Consider the following 23,639-nt stretch of genomic DNA (forward strand, 5'->3'; position numbering starts at 1 on the left):
CCTGGAGATTCCCAGATGGAAAGAGCAAAGCCAACGATGGAGCAGATTTTGTGACAAGTCCTTGGAGCTGGTTGCTGGACGGCAGCTTTGGCACTGCCAAGCCCCACGCAAGGATGAAGGAGGACAGAGCCTGCTTCAGCAGGAACTGGCCAAGGAGGTGGTAGGGCTTCACCCCAGCAGCCCTCCCACTCAGTCCACCCAGCTCCCCGCCTGCCGCCACTTCGGCCAGCGGCCAACAGCCCCACAAAGCCTTCTCATGGAGAAACAAGGATGGGGAAGCCTTTGGTGCCTACACCAGCAGGACGGCAGTGCAAAGCATTTGCTTCCTTCAGCGCAGATGGGTGCTGGGGCTGAGGGACAAAGGACAGACAGCAGGGGAGAACGGCTGTGATGAGCGGAAGCCAGCAATGATGTCCCTGGTTCACCACACAGGGTGGTTTTGACTAGACTTCTACAACAACTTCTCTACATGATACATTCAGCAGCGGCGTCGAGTGCTGTGGCTGGAAGTATTCTGCTTGTTTCCTTTCCCTTCCCATCTTTGACCGGTGGGAAAGGGAAGGCCACCAGCTCCAGGACACACCTTCATCTTTATTTTGTGACTTGATGAATGGCATGAGCCAGGTAACCGACATTGCCTGATGTAACTCCCGCCACCGAGATTCGTCCGTCCTTTGTCATATAGATGGAGAACTCCTTGGTCAGCCGCTCCACCTAGGGTGAAAGAGCAGAGTTCAAGCTGCAGGCCAACCTGTAACTCTTGTTAGCAGAGTGCAAATTTACCCAGCTTGCCAGAGCTGAAAGCAAACTGGGTGCCAGCAGAGATGGCAGTCTTCTACCTCCAGAGTCAGCTGTACACCCTGTAAGCCATGAGATGCTGCTCGGCTCTCGGACAACACAGAAACACTGCAGATATCCAGCTGGGAGAGTCACCTCATTTGAGCTGACCTTTAAAGGTCACCCCAGAGCAGCACCAAGTGCCTGCTTCCTTTTACTGATAAGCAGGCTATGTCTGCTTTCAACCTCCACAAGCACAGCAGGGAGCAGAGCAAGACATGGGTCCCCACAATGCTCCAGTGCTGCAGGCTTGGAGGATGTTCCTCCTGGCGGAAGAATTGCTGGGGACTCATTTTGGCAGCTGCAGTCAAGATCTTACTGACAAAAACCGCTAACAAGACCTTGAGAGTACAGAAACTGCATTTACCTGCTCAGGCTTCAGCCCTGTGAAGCAAAACATGCCGATCTGGTCAGTGATGTGCTGCCAGTTGTGGGAGGATCCCTCTTTCTTGAGGTTGGACACCAGTTGAGTCCGCATGCTGATGATCCGGTCGGCCATGCCCTTCACCTCCACGAGCCTGAGAAGCCAACCCAGAAATTGCTCAGAGTAGGGCTGGGATGCACCAACGCTGCTCCCCGCAAACCACTGGGAGTCAATGCTCTCCATGTGGAAGGGCCTCATATCACAAAACCATGGGGGATGCAGATGAGCAAAGACCAGACAGTGTGAACCTGTAGCTCCAGCTGGGGAGATGCTTTTTTCTCCTGGTACCTGAAGGTAACTGCTATTTATTTATTCCATAACTGTTGGACACTATTATCACAGTATTGGAATCTCTCACTTCTGAAAGCTGTGGAGTAGGAGGCTTCATGGCAGCACTGCACAAACTCAAAATAACATTTGAAGATAAATGAAGAGTGCGGAGTACCTCCCGGCACAGGCAGACACCCCCTGCTCCAAGGCAGCACAGCTGGGAGATGTCTCTGCTGGGCCCTGGATCAGGCACAAGCATCAGCCGGCCAAAGGAACACAGCTCCTAGCGAGGCCACAACACACTGCCAGCCTTTGTTCTGCCAGGCCAGCTGGTGGCAGGGTCTTGACACTGAGCGGCTGGGAGAGGAGCACAGGCTGACGCAGGGAAGTAGGCTTAGGGCATGAGGGTTACATTCCTGGGTCTTATTCCCAGGCAGCTTATACTTCCCCTTCCCCATGTCAGATATATTTTGTGACTACAATGTCTCAGTCAGTCTTTTCCACTCCTTGGACATGCAGCTCCTGTAGCCCTCGATTTGAGGGGAGCCTTATCGCCCCCTTTAGTGCTTTCTGCCTTGGTAACACAAGGGAAACCTGTTTGTGCCAGGCTGGACCAATACCAGCCAATGCTGGGACATTAGCATGGATTTCTCCAGAGGAAAGGGGTGGCACATGGTTATGACTGTAACCCTGAAGTAGATGAGCTGCCAATGACAGCAGCAGACAGTCAGGACAGCACAGGGCTGCCAGAGACCTTGCATCTCTCTGTTGTAAGCTTTAAGGATTCCTTCTTACCACTCTTTCCGTAGGTCAGGGGTGTTCAGGATGATAGAGGCAATGCGGGCTCCATTCAGGGGTGGGTTGGAGTACATGGGGCGTATGAGGATCTTCAGCTGTGATTCGACCCTCTTGGCTTCCTCTGCATCACTGCAGATCACCGTGAAGGCACCCGCACGCTCTCCTGAAAGAGGGGCAATTAGGCCCCAGCCTCTGCCCTTTGATACCCAAGGCTGGGGTACGACTTATCCAGACACAACACAGCTTTAGCGGAGCCCTGTTCTCCAGAAGGGTCTCCGCCAGCTCCCAGCAGGTTCTCTCCTGCACCCTGATCAGTCCCACGGGATGAACGCAGGCAGCAAAAAGACACTGGCTGCTAAAGCCCAGAGGCAGCAGGGTCACTCCGGCAGCCTGGATGAAACCACATCCACACCACCGGCCCTACTCACCATACAGCCCCATGTTCTTGGCGTAAGACTGTGACAGGAGGACGTTGATGCCCTGCTCAATGAAATACCGCACAGCCCAGGCATCCCGGTTGATGTCCCCGCTGGCAAAGCCCTGGTAGGCCATGTCAAAATACACGAGGAGGTTTCGTTTCTGCCAGCAAAGAGGGGAGAGAGTGTCACAGGAATTGAACACCCCTCTGGGGAGCAGGCTGAAGAGAGCCATATAGGTGGTGGCCTGTTCAGCTGCAACTGTTCTCCTCCAGAAGTAGAGCCACTCCCCTTCATTTCCCTCAGGGAAGATAGCCCAAAACCCACAGCTCCTCACCACACATCAAAATAGTGCATTTATGGGACGTGCAGCCTGGCCCAGAAGGCAGAAGTGGATTCAGCAGTAATAAATTATTCCATTTCAGTGTCTCCTGTACTATCAGTTTCCAGGAAAACCACCTGGGAATGCTCTGGGCAGATGCCAGCCCTTCCAGAGCTGCCAGGCAGACAACCCAGCTGTAGTGTCCCTCAGTCTGGAGACTGGCAGCCATCTGTAGGCCCCAGAGGCTGCTTTGATATCTACCAATTCAATATCTATCAATTCAATGTCTTCAATATCTACCAATCTCAGGACACTATGAAGGCCACACATCCACAAGCCAAATTTCACTGGTTACAGCCTGGGGGCGTGGCTGGAGGAAGGATGAAGGAAGAACCTGCCCCTCTCCGTTTCTCCCTGAAGCTGGCCAGGAAACAGCAGGCACATTAAAGATCTCTGAGTGTTTTTAGTACACCAACAGTGGGAGACCCTCTCCAGCTATCACAGTCCACTCTTTCAACCCTGCTGCCCTCCTTTCAGTTCTTTCTTCATCACCTTCCTGCAAAGTTGCCAGTAGAGAGCTTGATGGTCAGGTAGAAGCAATATGGGTGCAGTTGTCTGGCTTTTGTCTTCAGTACAAGAACATGACATCCATCCTGGTTTCAGGGAAGGGAGTAACCTCTAGCGCAGTGTAGACCAGTTACCACCCACAAAAGCCCAGAGATAAGGTTTTCCCAGAAGAACACAGTACCCCAGGACACTCAACTGCTCACCTTCACCACAGCCGCCAACTCCTTCCATTGTTCCTGCCGGGGATCCACCCCGGTGGGATTGTGAGCACAGGCATGCAAGAGGATGATGCTCTTCTCTGGAATTTTCTAAGGAAGATGTTACAGAGAAAGTGTTATTAATAACATCTGAGCGCTCTCCTAAGTGGCTGAGATGACACTCTTGCCGAAGACAGCTTAGACAAGCTCTGCAAGGCTTCTAGCCTTCATTTAGTGCCTTCAGGCATCATATTTAGACTAAAACAAGATGATTACACATCTCCCCACATCACCTCCCTGCTTCCAGGCATGAAAGGCAACTCACGGAAATGTCATCCATGGCTCCAGAGAAGTCAAGGCTGCATGTCTTGGGGTCGTAGTAACGGTAAGCCTGAAGTTGCAGGCCAGCATCACGGAAGATGGGAGTGTGATTGCCCCAGGATGGTTTGGGTAAATACACATCACGGCTAGACTTGAAGAACCGTTGCTGATCAAGAGACAGACAGAGCGTTGAAACAGGTTGAGCAGACTAAAGCATTTAGATAATTCCAAAGATTTTGACTCTGGTCAAAAGATGTCCTTTCCTTCCCTTACTGGCCAGGGACTCACCAAAAAGTTGGCTCCAATTCGTAGAGATCCAGTCCCAGAAATACCCTGCACAGTGACATACTGCAAGGGAAAAAACAAATACAGGAGTGTGAGCAGGCACAGCATGATACAGGGAAAGCCCAGGCACCACGTCAGCATTGGCAGAAGCAGGCAAAAACAGGACATGGGGCTGGAGCGGACCACATGGGTCAGCAACTCCAGTAGCAGCACATGGAATTGGGACCCCTGGCAAGGTCAAATCCCCTCCTCAGGAAGGGGTGTTTCACCCCAGCTCTCCGAGGAAGCAGCTCTCCTCAGGTCTGGCAAGCCTGTATCTCAGAGGCACAAGTACCTACTGGCCCATCCACTCTTGCTGGGCACCCATGTACCAACCATGTGTCAGACAGCGCTGCCCACCCCCTACTTCCCACTCTGCTCCTTACCCGGCCGCTCTTGAAAGCCTCACTGTTTTCACCCAGAGCCAGTTCTGCAGATGCCCGGGTGAAATCCGCCAGCCCCGCAATGGGTAAATACTCCTTGTCCATCTTTTTGGATGCCATCATGGCCTCCGCCTGGGAAAGAGGATACACAGTCAACAAGGGCATGTATCACCATGAAGAGGACGCTGGACAGCTTAAGGTTGCTTCTCTTCACATCTGCTTGCTTAAAAGGGGCAAAGGTGGATTTTCAGGAGCTTCCCTTTGGAGACGAGAGTTCATTCAAAGCCAGGGGCAGCAGTATATATTTCTGGTGACACCCTGCTCTCACCATGGGGCAAGGGCCCAGTGGCCACCAGAGCCCTTAGGGGTGCCAGTGTTGGTAGAGCAGTGCCAGGAAACTCAGCACCGGAGGAGCGCACCATTGCCAGCCCGTAATAAGTCAGCATTGTTGCACAGAACATGCCACATGCTTCTTCGGTGAAGCAGGAATTGTCCTGCAGGAAGGCAAGGCTTGACTGAAAGGTAGAGATTGTCTCTACATAGAGAGACATCCCAAAAGTAGGTACCGTGGTAAGAGCTCTGTAGGGGCTTGTCATGCCGGGAGAGTTACTGAACTAAATCAAGCAGGTTAAAGGAAAAAAAATCCAGAAACCTCCACTAGTTTTGAAAACAGCTTGTCTGAAAGCATAATGGCTCCCCTCAGCTTCACTAATCTCTACTTCTTTCGAGCGGATCCTGTATCAGAAACCAGTCCAAGTCCTTACCTAACACAGGATCAGAGTGGCAGCAAGAAAAGCAGACCAGCCATGAGGAAAAATGCAGTGATGGAGACACCTGGAGTGCTCTGGGAACCCTATCCATGCTCCTAGAGCACCAGGACAGACCCAGGCAGCATTCCATGCCACCAGGAAACCATTTCTACACCACCACCCAGGCTCCTGGTTGTGACCCAGCTGCAATACTAGTAATTTCCCCATGCTGACATAGGGAAAGCGAGGAAAGAGATGGCTTTAAACCCAACACTGATGAGAAACACAGACCAATGCATCCTCCCTATGCCAAGAAAAACAGCCAGTTGATATGTGTGTCAGCTGCCAGCTATTTAATGGCCTATTTCTACACTTGCAGCCCTGAAAGGCTCTGTAATCCCCTCAAGGGCAGTGTCCTAGGCTGGAGTTTTAGACTGGCTTACGAAGAAACTGGTAACAACGCCTCAGCAGAATTTCTAAGACTAATCCATTAAGGCAACAATGTCAGCTTTACTCCCATGTGGGCTGGCCCAAAGAACATCAACTTATTCAAGAAACACCTTGAAGTTCAGAGGACAGATGAGTTGGAGGGCTCATGGAAGTCAACAAGGAATTAGATCTACCCAGATTGGAATAGGTCACGTATTCTCTGTTTTATCCCCTACTACTTAGCAGCTGGCTCTGTCATGTCTCAAAAGCATTACTACTGCTAAGGAAGACATCCAGGAACACTGTCCTGCTCTGTCAGAGACAGAACTTGTTCTAAGGACCAACAGAAAAACCTTGCCTAGAGGCTTTTTCCCTCCCTGACCTCCCAGGGTGCCCGACACCTGTCTCCCACCCTGCCCAGCAGCCAGCACCAGGCTCACCTTGCGAACACAGTTGAGAACATATGGCTTGCCATTGTCATCCCGGTATGCTCCCACACCCAGGTTCATCTTCTTGGAGTTGGTGTCGCGCTTGAAAGCTTCTGTCACCCCCAGGATGGGGTCGGGGGGACCCATCTCCACATGGGACCACCATGAGCTGAAGGGAAAACAAAAAAGGTAAAAATTAGGCTTGAAATTTGAGTAGGAACACGCACCAACATGGCTAGCAAGAAAACTTCAAGGGAAAACCTGTCTTTAAATCATTGGGAAAGGTATAAACAGTGGGGATCCACTATCCAGACAGGAAAAAACCCAACTCCTTTATGCTCCAAGATCTGGCACTGCATTTTACACTGCAGAATGGACAATGAGCCTCATTTCACTGAGGCTGAGGATAACTGACCCCTCCAAGGCATTAAGGCATAGAAACGGGCCTGTTTTCCTCATGTGCTGACACTAGAAAGGCCCCAGGAAAATCATAAACTCATACTCTGGCTAAGCACAATCTCTTCACAGCCTACAGGTGGGATCGCGTAGGTTAGTCCCCTCCAGGAAACCTCGGCCAGACAGAGGCAATTGCACAAAGCACAAATACGGAGCCTCTTCCAAATACCTGGAAGGGCTCTTGTGAATGAAGACTAACCTGCATTTCCCACCAACCCTGACTGACCTAATGAAGCTGTTTCCCTTCCCTGCCCTGCAATCTCTGCCTCATATGAAGAGGGATGTTGCGGCCAAATGCTGCTTTCCTGGAAATCGCTCAGGACACTTTCTTCCCAGTGTGACAGGTTCTGATGCAAAGGTCCCTTCCTTTGCAGTCAAGCATGAAATCTCCCTGCTCCTCCCAGGAGGCACTTTGCACGCCATTCCCCAGGAGCCACTCTATAAACCACCTGCTGCTGCCCTGCTGGCAGGACACTCTGAAGCCAGAGAGGTTCTCTTAATGTCAAAGGCAGACCAGACCACACTATAAAAAGAAACCCGTTATTATCCCATGTCCTACGTCTGGGCTTTGCAGGCTTGCAGACAGCACAAGAGAAGAGGTGTGGTGGTTTTTAACCTGCCTGGCAGAGGGCTACGGCTGTAACAGCTCCCTCCTGAAGACAGCACTGCTAAAGGCAACAACTCCACACAGCTCTGAACATCCTGACCCGCAGCATCACGTCGACCCTTACCCAGATTCCGGTGGGGGACAAAGCACGCAGCCTAAGCTAGATTAGCTTTATCGCCTCTGGGGCAGAATTGCTAAAGAAGTTCTCACAGCTAATGCTGCCACTTTTGCAGCCAGAGAGAATGCCACCTCACTGAAGATAACCAGCTTTCCCAACACAGGAATGCTGCCGGCTGCCGCGGGCAATGCAGGCAGCCCGGAGTCACCCCTGCAGCCAGGCCTCCTGCCCAGCACTTGGTGTGGAGAGCACACCTGAAGGCAGCACCGCCAGGCAAGTTAAGGAAGCTCTAAAGCTAACTGCAGATTAGCAGAACTCACAAAACCATCTTCCCCTTCTGCTCTGCCCCTGTTTTGGGTCTATTCAGGCCCAGTATAGTTACTACAAAAACATACTTCGCACTAGCACGTGTTAGTAGGTCGCATCTCACTGGAGCCCCAATCATCATTTGCTCCCTTCAAACTTTACTGCCCTTCCCGAGAGTACAGCATTTCCGGATAAAAACCCTCAGTTTCTCCTGACAGGCTCTGTGAAAAAAAGGGCAGCAAACATGTATGAAGCAAAGCCACCTCAGGTAGTTTAAAAATGGAAGATGTGCTTAGCATTTTCCAGACCACTAACAACTTTTAATTACCTCTGGTTAAGGAATCAGCCTGGAAAGGAGGATGAGTCAGCCGTGCCAGCAGCTCGCAGCCTGCAGCGAGAACGGGGGCTGCAGCCAGCGGGGAGGGCGCAGCCTGGGGAGCCAACCTGAGTAGGACATGCAAGCGGCTCTTGGAGGAAAAACCAGCAGCAGGTTCAGGCAGCACACAAAGCTGCTTTGAGGACACCTCTCCTTGCTTTCTTTGCAGTGCAGGGCGGAGGAGACACCCTCTGTCCAGCAGTGTATCCATCTGCAACCCGACGGGACTAGAATTATTTTCGTATCAAGGGCTGCAGAAGCCTGGCCTCTACTTTAAAGAGCTGCTGCTTCAGGGATGGTGACAGCACCTTCTGTCTGCTGGGCTTTTCACCAAGCAGCTTACAGCATTCAGGGTATTTAGATCCTGATCCTGCACACACTTCAGCAGGTCACTGAGCTCTAACATACTGCTGCTGATCCTGCAGGCATCTACCTAAGCTGCAGCGCTCTGGAGAGTTAAGTACTTTTGTTCTGAGCTGGTCTTTGTATCGGCTTAGGGCAGTGAAGGGTAGGCTTAGGACTGATTCTCTGTCCTCAGCCTGAAGGTTTCCAGGTGAAGGCCTCTGCTGTTTCCACAGTGGTGAGCTTGCAGGGAGACCGGAGAAAAAAGTCCAAGCACATCACGATACCCAACAGATCACAGAGGCAAAGCTTTCTAGATGGGGCTTTGGGAGAAGAGATCTACTGAGTATCCAAGTCCTAACACACAACTATCCTTACACTACTGCAGCGTCACTGTGTCTGCATTGCATCATATTTTATTTTGAGCAACTAAAAGAGTATTTGTTTGAATAAATGTTGAAGTTATAAACTGGCCGTCCTCTCTGACAGACTGGAGGTATTTCAGTGTGTAAACTAAATGAAGGCAAATTAAAGCTCGGATACCTGATGAAAGCCAACAAGAGTGTGTTCTCCAGTGATGGGACGTGAACACAGGTGGCCTGAGTCAGAGTTTAGATGCTGAGCAGACCTGGAGTTCAAGCAGTCTCCATACTCTTCAGCCATGCTGGTATTCCAAGCCAGTTTAATGCAAGCACAGTGTGACAGATGGGACAGAGAGGATAGGAAAACACACCAAGAACTGCATAAACAAGCAACACCCTTTATTAACCTATGTGAAACTCACGGCCTGAGGAGCAGAGACCTAACAGTGTGTTGATGGACTCAAGCCCAGCCCAGAAAGCAAGTTTTCCTGTAGGCAAGCAAGCATTTACATGTTCAGTGAAGGGTTCCATTGTGAGGAGGCCAATCCACGTTCCCTGACATACAGCCACCCAAGAGAGTGGATCAAAACCCTTGCCAAAGCCGCTGCAGCAATTCTGCAAGCTGTAACAGAGCGGTAAGGCCAAAGGTTTGGTTGGATACCACAGCTAGAACAAATATTTACATAAGAACAATGCCACAGGCTGCTGGCTACTGCGGTCCTTTCAAGCCTAAAAATTCACTGCCCCACTCAGCTGGTGAGCTTCCCACCATGAAAAGCATTTAAGATAGCTGTCTGGTGACACATCAGAGCAGCAGACGGAGTTATCATCTTGATTAGATTTCTTTCATCAAGGGAACCATTTTCACCATTTCATATCTCTTCACCTCCACCCAGACTTCAGAAAGACCATTCCCAACACAGAGCAATTGTCACAGCTCCAGGCACCATGTGGAGTTGCTGAAGATAAGGAAACAGAAACTGCTAAACACTGCCTGGCTTCCCCTATCAAGGCTATCAGGAACAACTGGGCACAAAGGCCCTTTACTTACAAAAGGGATGCTCTGCGTCTCTTTTAGGTCACCCAGATTCAATTTGCTAATTTATTGCTCGCTGTACAACAAGCTTGAGAAAAGAAAGCTATTGCCAGTGGGTGGCACACCTTTCCATGCCTGCTGCAGTCCAAAAGCAGAAAACAAATTTTAGATTCCTGCTCCTTTGTACTTGCTGACAAGAGCCAGGAGGCTGCCTAAGAAGGAGGGGCTGGGAGCATTCATCTCACAGGGCAATGAGGGGCCATGCTGGACAGAACAGAGTTAATCAATATCTAATGGCCTTCTCTATCTTCTGGAACAGGGAAATAAAAACCCCACTGCTTTCATAGAACCAGGCCAACAGACAGCCCAACACCTCCATCCCTACTAAACCATGTCCTGAACTGCCACATCTACATGCTTTTTGAACACGTCCAGGGATGAGGACTCTAGCGCTTCTCTGGGCAGCCTCTGCCAATGCTTCACCACTCTTTCAGTAAAGAAATTTTTCCTAATATCTAAACCTCCCTCGGTGCAATTTGAGGCCATTCCCTCTTGTCCTATCCCTTGTTACTTGGGAGAAGAGACCGGCACCCACCTCACTACAACCTCCTTTAAGACAGATGTAGAGAGTGATGAGGTCTCCTCTCAGCCTCCTTTTCTCCTTCCTGCACTCACAAGGCTGGGAGCTGTTTCTTAAAGCTTCCTGAGCCAGCACAGGGTTCTGGAGAGCAACAAGACCTTGCCCAGCTCCCCCTGCATGCTCTGCTTCTTGGCTACCTGGTCACGCTGGGGTTCCCAGCCTGCACCCTGAGGCTCTTGGGTCAGCTGTACAATGTGGATCGATTCTGGGCTCCTCACAGGGCTTTGGGCGCACACCAGGCAGGAGCACGCCAGCCCCATGGAACAGCACAAGGACTCCCTATTACGCCTCTCACACCACCACAGAATCACAAAACGGCTTAGGTTGGAAGGAACCTTAAAGCCCATCCAGTTCCACTCCCTGCCATGGGCAGGGACACCTCCCACTGGATCTGGTTGCTCAAAGCCCTATCCAACCTGGCCTTGGACACCTTCAGGGATGGGGCAGCCACCACTTCCCTGGGCAACCTGTGCCAGTGACTCCCCACCCTCATAGGTAAACATTTCTTCCTAATGTCTAAACTAAATCTACCGTTTTCCGGTTTAAAACTGTTCCCTCTCACTTATCCCTGCCCCTCCTGACAAAGAGCCCCTCCCCAGCTTTCCTGTAGGCCCCTTTAAGTACCTGCTTAGAGCAAGGAAGAGCTTGCGCTAAGGTCTTCCTGCAGCTTTCTCATCTCTAGGGTGGACAACCCCAACTCTCTCAGCCTGTCCTTGCATGGGAGATGACTCCAGCTCTAGGATCTTTGTGGCCTTCTCTGCACTCACTCTACCAGATCTATGTCCTTCCTGTGCTGAGGGGTCTCTCTTTTTGCAAGGATCGCAACACTTCAGACTGGAACACGGCTTCCATTTCTTCACTTGTTGGGAAGCGACTGCTGCAGAGCAGGAATATGGCAGTGGTTCAGCACAGACAGAGCCACTGGGCCCTCCCAGTCCCGCTGCCTCCATTGCCCACAGCACTGCAATACAGTCCTGTACAGCCTAGAATGGCTCCGCAGAGTCCTGAATGGCCCTGTACAGCCCAGTATGGTGCAGTGCAGTCCTATAACACCACATAAAGGGGCACGGACTGTCCCCATCACCCCTGGCCCTGGGACACAGGCCGCTCCTATATCCCAGAGCACTAGGGCATGGGCTGTCCCCATGTCCCCCAGCGCTGACACGGGCTGTCCCCATAGCCCCCAGCACTGACACGGGCTGTCCCCATATCCCCCAGCACTGACACAGGCTGTCCCCATATCCCCCAGCGCTGACACGGGCTGTCCCCATCGCCCCCAGCGCTGACAGGGGATGTCCCCATATCCCCCAGCACTGACACGGGCTGTCCCCATCACCCCTGGCCACGCCCCCTCCCTCTGGCCACGCCCCCCGCCGCACGCGCCCCCCGCGCCCTCCACGCGGCTTCCTCAAGGGCAATCTGGGCGGGGGCAGCGCGAGGGGGCGCGAGGCGCGTTCGCAGCCAATCCGGCCACGGGGAGCCGCCGCACGCCCCCGACTCGCGCCCTCCCCTCGCAACGCCCTCGTTCCCCGCGGCGGGGCACGCCGCCTCCCCCCACCCCTGCCCTCACCTGGCGCGGGCGGCGGCAGCGAGGCGCGGGGCGGCGAGGAGCCGGCGAGTGTGCAGGAGAGCCATGGCGGCGAGCGGGATGCGAGTGGGAGAGAGGCGAGAGGGCAGCCGGCTGCGCGCCCCGCCCCCGCGCAGGCACCGCCTCCCGCCCCGCCGCGCGCCCCCTGGCGGCCCGGAGGGCTCCTGCGCCCCCGCCGCGCTGCGCAGCGGCTCCAGGGGGCGACAATGAGCCGCGCAGGGGGTGTGAGGGGGTGAGTGGTTGGTTACAAGCAGGTGATGCGTTATATAGCGGAATACTACGTATAGAATTTAGACCTAAATTATAGGATTAACTTGAATAATAACTTTTAGCTCGCCTGCGCCTGGATACTCATAGAATCATAGGACGGTTTGGGTTGGAAGGGACCTTAAAGCCCATCCAGTTCCACCTCCTGCCATGGGCAGGGACACCTCCCGCTGCATCAGGGGCTCAAACCCCATCCAACCCGGCCTGGAACACCTCCAGGGATGGGGCAGCCACAACTTCCCTGGGCAACCTGTGCCAGTGCCTCACCATCCTCACAGTGAAGAAATTTCTCCTTATATCCAGTCTAAACCTGCCTCTCTCCAGTTTATACCCATTGCCGCTCATCCCATCACTCCAAGCCTTTGTAAAAAGACCCTCCCCAGCTTTCTTGTAGCCCATTTCAGGTACTGGAAAGTCGCTGTAAGGTCTTCTCAGAGCCTTCTCCAGGCTGAACAACCCCAACTCTCTCAGTCTGTCCCCATATGGGAGCTGCTCCAGCCCTCAGATCATCTTTGTAGCCTCCTCTGGACCCGTTCCAACAGCTCCATCTCCTTCTTACGTTTAGGATTCCAGAACTGGACACAGTACTCCAGAGGAGGTCTCACAGGAGAGGATAGAAGGGCAGGATCCCCTCCCTCACCCTGCTGGCCACACTGCTTTGGATGCAGCCCAGGACACGGTTGGTTTCTGGGCTGTGAGCGCACGTTGATGGCTCATATTGAGCTTCTCATCAATCAGCACCCCAAGTCCTTCTCCATAGTAGAACTAACTAAGGACTTTTAGCAAGGCTGCAGTTAGAAAGAGTATGAAAGGATGTGACTGTATCCAGTTAAGCCAGATAACAGGGACTAGCGCAATGATAAGACAAAGAAGACCCACTAGGACCAGATGCAGCCTTGAAGAGGAGCCCAAGAAGTCTAGGAGCAAGCTTTTTGGGCTTCTCACGTCAAGAAAGATATTGAGGCCCTGGAGCGTGTCCAGAGAAGAGCAACAAAACTGGTGAAGGGGCTGGAGAACAAGTCTTATGAGGAGCGGCTGAGGGAGCTGGGGTTGTTTAGCCTGGAGAAGAGGAGGCTGAGGGGAGACCTTATTGCTCTCTACAACTGCCTGAAAGGAGGTTGCAGAGAGGTGGGTGTTGGTCTCTTCTCCCAAGTGACAGGTGATAGGACAAGAGGAAATGGCATCAAGCTGTGCCAGGGGAGGTTTAGATGGGACATTAGGAAAGATTTCTTCACCGAAAGGGTTATTAGGCACTGGCAGAGGCTGCCAAGGGAAGTGGTTGAGTCACCATCCCTGGTGTTTAAAAGGTGCGTAGATGAAGTGCCGAGGGACATAATTTAGTAGAAGACAGGTATGGTTGGAGTTGATGATCTCTAAGGTCTTTTCCAACCTAATGATTCTATGGTTCTATGACTCTATGTGCAAGAAGGGGAGTTGAAAAGTTCAGCTGTGAGGGACACCTAGGGCCTTCATCCAGAGACCTCCAAAGAAGAATCCCAGAGGCCAAAGCCTGTGTGCCAAGAGGAGGAAACATAGGTAAATAAATTCCAAGAACAGATTATAGCAGTCACACGTATTCCAAGAAAAACAATGAATATGTGACATGTTTCCCAGAACCTATATAAATATGTATATTTAATCAGTATAAAAATCATGTAATCAGCCTCAATAGTTGCACACACATTAGGTGGAGCAATCACCTGTGTGCTCCATGTTGCATTAAAGAATACGTTACTTAATAATGAAATCGGCATTGATTATTGTCTGGCTTTTCACAGCATCATAAGTTCCATCTAAGCAATTGTGGCTGGTTTGGAAGTTACATAGAACGTCCCTCTGACAGCAGTTTTTCTTTTAGACAATTTTTTTTTCACAGACACTGATCATTCTTTGGAGATGATAACATATTGTGTTCAGTCTGATCTATGCTGGACAGATGTGTCTTCTGTAATCACCGCTGTTTGCAGTGCTTCCCCATCTCAAATGCAAGGTCAGGCAGAGAGCTGGAGCCAGCCCCAAATTAGCAAAAGTTTTGACTGTTGTGAAGTTCATGATAACATTAAAATTAGACCTCAGAAAGTAATAGAATACACATAAGATTTCTGGGAGAATTTATCAATACACATTTAAGTGGGAAATCTATTCTGTCCCCAGCTCGTCTCATTGCACATGATTGATGGAGATCACTCCCACAAGTTGCCGAGGCTGATAAAGGCTGCTTGCTTTCTGAAACTCCAGAGTGAGTCTTAGATAGTTTTATTTGCTGGCATTTTCGGTAAAAACAGCACTGCACTAGGCTGTGCTTAGCTTTATAGAAACTGTGCAGAACCATAAGGGCTGTACAGGGCAATATTGTGTCCAGTGCTGGAATCCCCAACATAAGGATTTGGAACTGTTGGAACAGGTCCAGAGAAGGCTACGAAGATAATTCCAGGGCTGGAGCACCTCTCTTATGAGTACAGGCTGAGAGTTGGGGTTGTTCAGCCTGGAGAAGGCTCCAGGAAGACCTTATAGCGACCTGCCAGTACCTGAAGGGGCAACAGGAAAGCTGGGGAGGAACTTTTTACAAAGGCATGGAGTGATATGATGAGGGGCTCTCTATCACGCAGTGAAGCGACAAGATGAGAGGGAAGCAGTTTTAAGCTAAAAGAGGGGAGATTTAGATTAGATATTAGGAAGAAATGTTTTCCTGTAAGGGTGGTAAGGCCCTGGCAGAAGTTGCCCAAAGAAGTTGCGGATGCCCCTTTTCTGGAGGTGTTCAAGGCCAGATTGGATGGGGCTTCAACCAGCTGGATTGAGGGGGAGGTGTCCCTGCCCATGGCTGGGGGTTGGAATTGGATAGGCTTTAAGGTCTCTTCCAACCCAGTCCATTCTATGACATAAGACTACACTGCACCGTACCCGTCTGTACTCATTGTACTGGGCTGTTCAAAACTGTACTGGGCCATATTTGGCCATACAGGACTATGTTGCCCCCTACTGGCCTATACGAGGCTGAACTGGGCCATACAGGAAGTCATCAGTGTTCCCAACCTGCCCATGCTCTGCTCCCCAGAGATTTTCCACTCCCAGCCCGCCAGGGACAGGGCAAGAGGGGCTCAACAGTAGCAGTACTCGAATTATTTATTTGTAAACTCTTCTTTGGTAAACGAGAACAACTCAACAAGAGACCAAAGGAACAGAAACAACCCCCCAAAAATACAATTAAACCAACGAGGCAGATGTGTAAAAAAAAAAAAAACCAAAACAAACAAACCAAGAACCAAACAGTTTTTCCCCCCAAAGTGGGATTCTAATGACCTACAGCAAACGCAAGAGCTGCTGGGGTGCACCGGTGGGGAGGGGCAGCAGGACTCCCCCACTGGAGACTCGGCAGCCACCGCCCTCCCTGTACCCCCCGCCGGTGCTGTGGTGCTGGGTGCTCCTCCATTGTGCTTGGTTTGGGGGAGGAAGAGGAGGAGAAGCATGGGGCAGGGGGGTCCTACATGGGGGGCTCACTGCAGAGCACAATCTCCAGTTCCTTGCGGTAGAGTTTACCCCCATCGGAGAGGTTCATGATGCTCTTCCTGTAGTTGGTGAGCTGCTGGATGTTCATCTCCTGTAAGGAATGGCGGGGAGGTGGTGGGGATGGGCACCTTGTTTCTCCCTGGAGTCACCCCCAGGCTGGGACCCCCTCTCTCCAGCTCCCACACACCCTCCCTTGGGGACACAGTGTTGGCATCTAGGCCAGCATGTCCCTGGAGAGAGTGGACGTGGGGGTGGAAGAGGCTACTGGAGAGGGAAGGAGGCACAGAGGAGCTGCAGGGGAACCCAGCCTCCATCCCCCACGTACTCTTCCCCACTTACTTTCTTATTCTTCTCATACAAGTCTTTCAAAAGCGCATCCAGCTCATTCTCATCAATGAAGCCGCTCCCATCCTGGATAATGAGGGAGGGACATCAGCTGGCAGAAGGACACAAGCCCTGCAAGCACCTGCAGGCATGGGTGCTGGGGGCACTCTCACCCCCTTGCCTAGGACAGCCAGGGGCAAACTCAGTGCTCACCCCCAGAGCAGAGCAGGGAACTGACCCAACCAACACCCCGTGGGGTTGGGAGTTTCACTCAGTTTCTTTGGGACAGTTTCCCAGGAGCTGGCTCCCTACCTTGTCATAGAAGGCAAAGATGGCATTGAACTCCTCCGAAGACAGCTTCATCCCCTGGGCAGCGGCAAGAGACACCAGGGTGAGGGAAGGGATGGAGGTACAGGCAGGGAACAGGAACGTTTTTATTGCTTTTATTTTACCTGGAACTTCAGAAGGAAGTTTTCTTGCACAGGCAAAAGTCTGAAAACAAGGGCATGGATGAGTGGGAACCAGCCAGGAAAAGACACTTCAAACCAAAATGACTTTTCACTTAGAAATATGAGCAAATAAAAGAGGAAAACTGTTTTCCTTGGAAGCTAGAGCAGACCCTTCCTATAGGCAAATATTTTGAGGAGTCTTTCCCTTCCCACTGCTTCCTTCTTGCCTCCCATGACCTTACCTGGACATCTCTGAGAGGCCCAGCTTCCCGTCGCCATTCATGTCAAACATCCGCAGCTGCCGGGACATAAGCATCAGTCACCCATCACCTTCTCCTCCTCTCCCTCCCACCTGCTGTGGGACCTGCCCTGTCCCAGAGAGCTGTGGTTCTCTGGGACCAGCCCAGAGGTTCCACTTACGATGGTCTGCGTGTACTCCTGCAGCTTGGGCTCATCGTAGGGCCGGTTTGCCTTCTTCAACAGGTCCGACAAGAAGCCCTGGAAGGAGAGGGCTTTGTGGGCTGTCCCTTTCCCCATCTCTGGCTGTCCCCAACCAGCAGGGACCAATCCCAGCTCAGCCCATGCCTGCAGCCCACCTTGAGCTCGTTGGCTTCAATGTAGCCGCTGCGGTCTGTGTCATACCTGCGCCAAGCCTGCGAAGCAGCCACCACAAATATTAGTGTGGGCTTGCACCCCACATTTCCCCCCACCTCCCCGGCAGGTGTGCACCCCCACCACCCGAGCAGAGATGGGGTCATGTCACAGCTTTGCTCTTGGCTCGTGGTGGCCTCACTGGCGCCACGTGCTCTCCCTTGTGGCTGAATGCTTTTGTTCAGCTCCAGGCCAAGAGTTCAAGTGCTATTACCCTCATCCTGGCATGCGAGACTAGGTTTTAATATTTCATTGCATCCCCCAATTAAACAATAGTACCCACTTACCCCCCCCCCCCAACCCACAGGGTGCTCGTCTTTCAACCATCGTCTCCACCTTGGCTTCACTTTCCAAGCACAAGCTCCTTCCTTCCCAGGATGCTGCACATCCCCCTCCAACCCCAGCCACGTTTCAGCCCTCATCAGCCACTTCTCTCCTGCCCTGCAGATGGGTTCACCTTGTGCAAAGGTACGATGAGGTTTTGGGACAGCCCAGAGCAGTGTTCTGCTTCAGCACATTCCTTGGGCACTAAAGGCTGACCACCCCAGAGTGGGGCTTTACAGAAACAATTCCAAATCTCCAAAGCTCTCCTTGCCTGGGGACCAGGACAAGGTACCCGGCTGCCTCAAGAGGTGCTCGAGGAGTGCTGAGGACTGGGAAAACTTATCACACTCTTGCTATCCCTCAAAACCAATGATTCACACAAGGATGCCCCACCATGCCTCCCAAGAGTTTAGAGGAGACCAGGGTGGGTTTGGGCAATGCCAGCTCCTGGCTCTTTCTCCATGGTGGAGTCGGGTACCAGGAAGCGAATCTGCGGGGAGCCCTAGAACAGCCTGTCCTGCTCACCTCCATGAACTCCGAGCTGGAGCCCACATGCTGGCGGAAACACAGCAGGAAATTCTCCTCCGTGGGCAGGATCTGAGCCAGCTGCAGGGAACACGAACATCAGGGGAGTGTGTTGTGGGCATCCTGGACGGGCCACAGGGTCAGTACCACTCACCTCTGCCATCTCAATTTTGCCGTCTGCATTTTTGTCGTACTTGTGCATGAACTCCTTCATCTTGTCTCCCAAGCTGCCATTCTTTGAGTCCTGCCGGCAAGGAGAGGGGATTGGGGAGTTTACTCCTCTCCCTGTGTTGGTGTCCCCCCTCTTTTCTCCTGTAGGTGCCCCAGTCCCACTCGTCAGTGCCATTCCCAAAGGAGATGGGGCTGACATGAGCCTGAACTGGGGAAGGAGGCAGCAAAAGCAGGAGAGGTCCTTACCACACCCGCCCCCTTCCTTGCACTTTCCAGCTCCTGGAAGAAGTTTTCCAGCTCTTTGCCTTCAATGTAGCCATTTCCTGGGGAAGGAAAAAATGCAGTAAGACCCCCGGTGTGGGAGAGTAAGAAGTGAGGGAAAGATGCGCCCAGGGGATGCAGCGCTTGTGCCCCTCTGCACCGGGACATGGCTGAGGGAACTGCAGCAGAGAAACACCATCCAGCACCAAATGTTACACAAAGCTGGAGACACACTAGTTTGCAGAGAGCTGGAACTCTGTTATAGCCCAGAAGCGGTTACACAGCCCTAGGCTTGTCGCCTGCACCCACTTGTAGGGTGCAGAGGGCTTTGTCCACACCCTCATCACAGAGGACTTCGTCCCTGTCTTGATGTTTGCTGCATTTTCTGCGTCTGATGCTGTAACTGGGTGGTTTAAACCTCTCCATCCATCCTGAGCACCCTCCAAGCAGGACTGTCTCCTCTTGGCCCACTGCAAGGGCCAGACAGGACAAATAGGGACCAGAGACAAAGCACTTGGCATAGCATCAACCCCGGTATGGGTCAGCCCAGAGCAGGCCTCCAAGGTGGCCCAAGGCTCAGGAAGGTCCCTGTCCCATCGGCCTTGCTGCCAATATCTGTTTTGAGATGTGGTTCCTATGGAGGCTATGATATCCACAGCCCTTCCCGGCTGGTGGGGTGGTTGGTGGCAGACGGCTCAGCCAGGACCCAGCCATGCACCGCTCCCCTGGTAGCAGCCCTTGGTGGCTTTAAGGAGGTGACCAACGCTAGGTGACTGCGGTGCTGCCACCACCCTGCCAGAAATCCTCCCTCCCACCAACATCTGGGCACAGCTAGGGTATACTGCCCTTTTGGTAGCGCCTGAACGAAGGGTAACTAGGGCTCTTCCTTCTGGGTATCCCCCCAAAAACCCCTCCGTAGGCTTGGACCGCAGCGCCCAGCTCTGTGCTGCCTTTGGCGTCATCGCCTGCTGGCTCCCAGGTGGCACCTTCTCCCCACTGCAGCACACTGGCTGGGAATAACCCATCCACATGTTGGCCGAAAGCACCTGGGCAAGTCCCAGGGCACCTTCCTCACTGATGGCCACATTCCAATGGATGAGCAGCATCCCTCCCAGGAGGGGATGAGGGGCTTGGGCAGTGTTGGGGTGCCAGGATAAGTCACTAAGGGATTTGGCTTTCCACTGCAATTCCCTAAGGCTTTCCTTTTGCGGCTGCAGGAGAGCCCCAAGCTCCTTTGAATTCAGCTGGAAAAAAATCAGCAAGAGTTTTGAGCCAGGAAAAAAGGATAATGCCAAGGAAAGCCATGGCTTGGAGCTTGGTTTCCCCCAAGCAGCAGCTCGGACGGGTCCAATCTGTATCTGCAGAGCAGCGGTGCCTGGAGCAGCACAGAAAATCCCGTTCAGAGAGCCATGGCCGGTGGGTGTGTCTGCACCTCAGAGCATCCCTGTGCCGTGGGACAAGAGCCTTAAGGGGAAGACGGTGAAAACACCATTGGTTTAAGTGCAGGGAAGAGCTTGGGTGAAACAGCCCTGTCCATACGGGGATGAAATGAGGGCTGTTGGAGGTCCCATCCAATGTGGCCAAGCTGCGTCACGGCTACCATCTCCCCTCTTGTCTCCTGGGCACCTGCTGTGCCACAGCCCAACAGCCTCATCCCGTCTGGGGGCCACAGGCCACACTAGATCCATGCCTGCCCGTGTGTTTTAGAGATGACAGAGCAGTGGGGTGTGACCATCCCACCTTCCTAAGCCCTTGTGCTCCAGTGCCACCTCCAGAGGTGACAGGGACAGCTGCGCTGGTGTTCTCAGTGCTGTGTGGCTGCAGGAGGGGCCCCAGCAGTGCAGGCAGCAGGGCACCCAGCGCAGGTATGACACAGTTCCTAAGGTGGCTTTGGTCCCCAAACATCCCCACAGGGACAGGGGACGAGAGGAAGGACACACGCTTTCCCTTGGGCTGCTCTCCCATGTGCTGAGGATGGGGCTCGGGGAGAGAGGGGGCACCCTGGGAAGAGCAGCCCCCCGACAGCACCAGGGGGACAGCCCTGAGCAACCCCAGCACTCGGGGACTGAGAGGATGCCCGAGGAGTGGGAGGTGTCCCTGCCTGGAACCGGATAATCTTTATGGTCCCTTCCAACCCATACCCTTCAATGAACGGGCCCCTCGCTCCAAGAAGGATGTTGAGGCTCTGGAGCGTGTCCAGAGAAGAGCAACGAAGCTGGTGAAGGGCTGGAGAACAAGTCTTATGAGGAGTGGCTGAGAGAGCTGGGGTTGTTTAGCCTGGAGAAGAGGAGGCTGAGGGGAGACCTTATTGCTCTCTGCAGCTACCTGAAAGGAGGTTGTGGAGAGGAGGGAGCTGGGCTCTTCTCCCAAGTGACAGAGGACAGGACAAGGGGAATGGCCTCAAGATCCACCAGGGGAGGGTCAGACTGGACACCAGGAAAAAATTTTTTACAGAAAGGGTCATGGGGCACTGTCAGAGGCTGCCCAGGGAGGGGGGAGTAACCGTGCCTGGAGGTCTTTCAAAGATGGGTAGACGAGGTGCTCGGGGACATGGTTTAGTGGCAGGGAGGAATGGTTGGACTCGATGATCCAAGAGGTCTTTCCAAACTGGTGATTCTGTGAAAGAGACCCGGGACACCCCGCAGGCTGCGGTGCTGGGGCTCCCGGGGCTCCCAGCGCCTCCCCGTCGGGGCAGCGCTCCCGGGGCTCTCCCTTCTCCTGCTCTGGGACCCGCGATGCCCGGGGATGCTCCTCACCCGGTGCCCTCCCCGCCGGTTTGGGGTCCCCCCGCGCCCCGGGACTGACCGTCCGTGTCGAAGTGCCGCCAGACATCGAGGAACTGGGAGGCGGTGAGCTCGGCCAGGTGGAGGTGCGGGGCGTGCTGCGGGCCGGCCATCTCCCCCCGCCGCCGCCGCTGCCGCCGCTGCCACCGCCCGCACAGCCGCGCCTTTTATACCCGTCGCGCCGCGCCGCCCGCCGCCGCCAGGGGGCGCCGCTGCACGGGGCAGCGCCGAACCGCGGTAGGGGGACCGGGACAGTGGCACCGGGAGGCAGGGGGATACCGGGATACCGGGACAGGGGGGACGGGAGGCAGGGGGATACCGGGACAGCGGGGCGGCAGGATGGGATACAGGGGTATCCAGACAGCGGCACCGGGAGGATGGGAGACAGAGAGATACCGGGGTACCGGGACAGGGGTACCGGGAGACAAGGGGATACCGGGACAGCGGCACCGGGTGGTGGGGTACAGGGGGATACTGGGGTACAGGGGATACCAGAGTAGCGGGACAGCAGCGTCAGGGGGATGGGAGATGGGGGATACCGGGACAGTGGCACTGAGGTACCAGGATACCGGGATGGTGGAACAGGGAGGGCACCGGGATAGCGGGACAGCAGCATCGGGTACAGGGATAGCGGGACAGCAGCAGTGGGGGGATGCACCAGGATACTGGGTTACTGAGAGAGCAGGATAGTGGCACTGGGATGTGCACCGGGATACTGGGAGAGCAGGACAGTGGCACTGGAAGGTGCACTGGGATACTTGGAAAGGGGCACCAGGAGGAGTACACTGGGATACTGGGATGTCAGGAAACGGGGACAGCAGGTGGGTGGAATGGGACAGCAGAACAGTGGCACCGAGGGGAAAGGGACTGGGATATGAGAACACCGCAACAGTAGCACTGGGCAGGGACTGGGACAGCAGGACACAGGCACTGGGGTGAGGCAGGGGTACCGGACACCATCAGCAGGGGGAACGGGCGGGTGAGATACTGGGACAGAGGGACAGCAATATTGTGTGTGGGATGGGCCGGATGGGACCAGGACACTGGGACACAGAGACAGCCGGACACTGGGACTGGTGGGCTCCGTGCTGTGCACTGTGGGGGGCAGCCAGTGCCACTTGTCTCTGCCTTGTCACCTACTTTTGCTCTATGTCACCTGTCCCTGTCTTGACACCTAGCCCTACCTTCTCACCCTGCACTATCTTGACACCTCTTCCTCCCTGTCACTTCATTGCTTCCCCATGTCCTTGCATCCCCTCATGTGCCACCCAGCCCTGCCCGTGTCACCTGCCCTGCATTTATCGCTGCAAACCTGCCCTGTGTCACTGCATTTGTGCAATGCGTTGCTGCCCCTCTGCCTCACAGGGCTCCTGACAGCAGCTACACAGCTCACGACCTGCTGTTTCCAGCAGCAGGAGCAGGATGGAGGCAGCTCCCACGCCACTGCCACCAAGGGACCATGCACTGGCAGCAGCAGGGCTGTCACCCATGACTATGGTTGGTACAAGAACATGAAAGCCAGACACTGTGCCCTGCTTTTGGAGGAAAACCCAAGGAACTCTTGGATTAAGGCTTTGCCTCTCCTTGGTGGGATGAAATCATAGAGTCGAAGAATGGTTTGGGTTGGAAAGAACTTTAGAGATGATCCAGTTCCAACCCCCCTGCCATGGGCAGGGACACCTCCCATTCCATCCGGTTGCTCCAAGCCCCATCCAGCCTGGCCTTGAACACCTCCAGGGATGGCAAATCCACAACTTCTCTGGGCAACCTGTGCCAGGGCCTCCCCACCCTCACCGGAAAACAGTTCTTCCTAATAGCTCATCTAAATCTTCTCTCCTTCTGCTTGAAACCATCACCCTGATAAAGAGCCCCTGATAAAGAGCCCCTCCCCAGCTTTTCTGTAGCTCCCCTGAGCCATGCTCAGCACAAAAAATGCGACATTTCTCACCCTGGCTCCCCTTGCTGCCTTACCAGCTCGTTCGAGGATTTTCTTTTCACAAGTTTTCCCAAACAGCAGGGAAATTTCCAGGCCCCAAACCCGGCCACACGTGGGGTTTGTCACCAGCTCCCGCACATCCAGC

General features: G+C 53.7%; 2 protein-coding genes across 2 annotated transcripts; both read right to left on the reverse strand.

The window, feature by feature from the left end:
* Positions 1-493: 493 nt before the first annotated feature.
* GOT2 (glutamic-oxaloacetic transaminase 2) lies at positions 494-12,419 on the reverse strand. The gene is made up of 10 exons (XM_054079066.1): positions 12,279-12,419; positions 6,478-6,634; positions 4,863-4,991; positions 4,441-4,500; positions 4,157-4,318; positions 3,838-3,942; positions 2,758-2,908; positions 2,327-2,492; positions 1,205-1,355; positions 494-714 (listed from the first exon to the last, which is right to left on the reverse strand). The coding sequence occupies exons 1-10, from the start codon at positions 12,341-12,343 to the stop codon at positions 592-594; spliced, it is 1,269 nt and encodes a 422-aa protein (XP_053935041.1). The 5' UTR covers positions 12,344-12,419; the 3' UTR covers positions 494-591.
* A 3,236-nt stretch (positions 12,420-15,655) lies between these two features.
* On the reverse strand, positions 15,656-21,715 carry CALB2 (calbindin 2). The gene is made up of 11 exons (XM_009571250.2): positions 21,581-21,715; positions 18,761-18,837; positions 18,498-18,587; positions 18,344-18,424; positions 17,440-17,496; positions 17,264-17,341; positions 17,086-17,141; positions 16,847-16,886; positions 16,707-16,760; positions 16,410-16,481; positions 15,656-16,161 (listed from the first exon to the last, which is right to left on the reverse strand). The coding sequence occupies exons 1-11, from the start codon at positions 21,669-21,671 to the stop codon at positions 16,045-16,047; spliced, it is 813 nt and encodes a 270-aa protein (XP_009569545.2). The 5' UTR covers positions 21,672-21,715; the 3' UTR covers positions 15,656-16,044.
* Positions 21,716-23,639: the final 1,924 nt, after the last annotated feature.

Source organism: Cuculus canorus, chromosome 13, assembly GCF_017976375.1.
Source record: "Cuculus canorus isolate bCucCan1 chromosome 13, bCucCan1.pri, whole genome shotgun sequence".
Lineage (NCBI taxonomy): Eukaryota > Metazoa > Chordata > Aves > Cuculiformes > Cuculidae > Cuculus > Cuculus canorus.